The following is a 2,175-nucleotide window of genomic DNA, read 5'->3' as shown; positions in this document are numbered from 1 at the left end:
CCCTCCACCTGCACCACAAGCACACAGCCTCACCTGACTGCAGTATTGCAGGTCCAGCCCCAGCCACTCCCCGCCCTCCAGGCTCCTCCTCAGCTCCCGCGACTCCCAGAACTCCGGGCAGCTTCCCGCAAGCTTCCTGACCGTCGCCGCCACGTCAAGTTCGCAAAAATAGTGGGGCTTTGCCGCGACAGCCACCGGCGCCTGAGGGTGCTTGCCAGCCCACACCAAGAAGTGCCAGCAGGAGTCGCGATGCGCGAGGGCGAAATTCGCGAGCGCGGCGGCGCCGGGCTCGAAGGTGTGTATGCCGGAGAGCGAGAAACCCCCGAACCAGGCGGCCGCGAGGTCGGGCGCGTCGGGGTGCGAGAAGAGGCCGCGAAGGAAGGAGGGGCTGCCGGCGAGCAGCGCGGCGAGCTGCGGCGCGCGGGCCTCGCAGGCGAGCTTGAGCAGCTGCCGCTCCGCGGCGCGGCCCAGGGGCGGCGCGCGGCCGCGGTCCCGGTCGCGGTCGCGGTCGCGGTCGCGGGCGGGGTCTGGGAAGCTGCCGCTGGTGCAGCTGCTGCGGTCTGGCAGGAAGCAGGCGAGGGCTGTATCTGCGTCAACGTTTTGGAGGGCGGCGACGGTGTCGACCAGCCAGGCCTTGGCTTCAAGAGTAAGGTTGGGGTCGGCCTGCGGGCACGTATGCACGTGTTTGAAAGCACCGGTTGCGCGGCGCTTTCGCGGCGTGCACGACGCAACTGCGACACCGCTGGGGTGCTGTGCGCGTGCACACAGCGACCACCGCCATGCGCCTGCATGAGCGCCATGCTACAGGCCCGGAAACATGCTATAGGTCTCAAGTGTCACGTGCCCAGCATGCAGTCATATGTAATGCCACGCACGGTCAGGGCGCGCTCAAGAGAGCGCAGCGCATCCAGCAGCGCCGTTTTGATGTCGTGCGTGTCCGTGACGGCCACTGCGCCCCTACCCGCACTCGAAAGCGCCTCTGTGGTATACAAGCTACCCATTCAGATGTTTGATGACGGATAATATAGAGTCTACGAGATCCTTGAAAATTGGCCGTGATCACGCATTTTTGCGAGCCAATCGCAAGTGTATATGACTGGTATGGACAACTTTTCTATCAGCTAGGCCTGGATCGGCTTTGGCTGATGCCCCACCAGACACGTTGTCACTTGCTTCGTCACCAGCAGCTTGCGTTCCCGCTGCGCCACAATGCTGCCCTACCGCTTTGCGCTTACGCCCACAACGTGCACGCGCAAAGGCAGATGGATTCTTACAACAGGCCTACGTACCTTGGCAGTGCTCGTCCGCGTTGCGCGAGAGAGCGATTGCTACAGGCTCCGCATCCTGGTCAAAAGTCAAAGGTCACAAGCCACCAACCGCAGCTGCCCAACTTTGACCACACGCGACCCCTCCATTACTGATCATATACGCCGTCATCATCGCACCCGCCAAAGAAACACTCGTCATCGGGATGCGTGACAGGCATCACCTCGTCGCCACCAGCGAACAGATTGCCGCGGCCGTCGCCGCCCCGGTCGCTGCTGGGGCCGCCGTGGCCGCTGTCCATCACATCACAGAGCACAGGGTTGGCTCTAGCCTGCTCCATGGATCGCCGCCCCGCGGCGCCTGGACCGGGCGCCGCTTTCTTGCGCGGCGGCACGCCCCCCGCCGTCGACGCGCGGCCGCCGTGGCTGCGGCCACCGGCGCGCTGCCGCTTGCTGGCGGCCGGCGGCGTCGGCTGCGACTGCACCTCTTCCTCGCCGTCCTCCTCCTGTTGCTCCTCCTCCTCCACCTCCCCCTCTTCTGACTGCTGCTCCTCTGCCTCGCCCCCCTCTGTCTCCTCTCCTGCCTCTTCCTCCTCTTCGTCTTGACCCTCCCCGTCCACCTCCCCCAAATTGCGCTTCCGCGTGCCGCCCTGGGCTCCGCGCGGCGGCGCCGCCCCCGGGTCCGCCAGCGTGTGATCTGAGAACACGTAAGACACGAACTTGTCCCTCTGAAAATCCGGGATGTGCTGCCACGTCGGGTCCGGGCTGTCGGCCGCGTTTGCGAGGTGCGCCCAGCTGCCCACGCCTTGATCGGCAGCGCCGCCGGCCCCATTGGCCGCGCCGCCCTTGCCCGCGACGCCCCCGCCGGCCGCGGCCGCCGCCGCCGTAGCCGCCGTCGCGAGCTCGGCGG

The 2,175-nt window shown here is 66.6% G+C and overlaps 1 protein-coding gene across 1 annotated transcript in view; it reads right to left on the bottom strand.

Annotated features, from left to right (window-relative positions):
• Window positions 1-1,414: 1,414 nt before the first annotated feature.
• Window positions 1,415-2,175, bottom strand: part of MNEG_10899 (DNA repair and recombination protein RAD54 and RAD54-like protein) — a gene marked incomplete at both ends in the record, with an annotated part of 6,943 nt that continues 6,182 nt past the window's right edge. Inside the window, one exon of the mRNA XM_014040629.1 lies at window positions 1,415-1,993. Coding sequence (XP_013896083.1) covers window positions 1,415-1,993 — 579 coding nt within the window. The remainder of the gene's footprint in view (window positions 1,994-2,175) is intronic.

Source organism: Monoraphidium neglectum, assembly GCF_000611645.1.
Source record: "Monoraphidium neglectum strain SAG 48.87 unplaced genomic scaffold scaffold02506, whole genome shotgun sequence".
Classification (NCBI taxonomy): Eukaryota; Viridiplantae; Chlorophyta; class Chlorophyceae; order Sphaeropleales; family Selenastraceae; genus Monoraphidium; species Monoraphidium neglectum.
The sequence above is the reverse complement of the archived record's forward strand: the minus strand, read 5'-3'. Positions and strand labels throughout refer to the sequence as shown.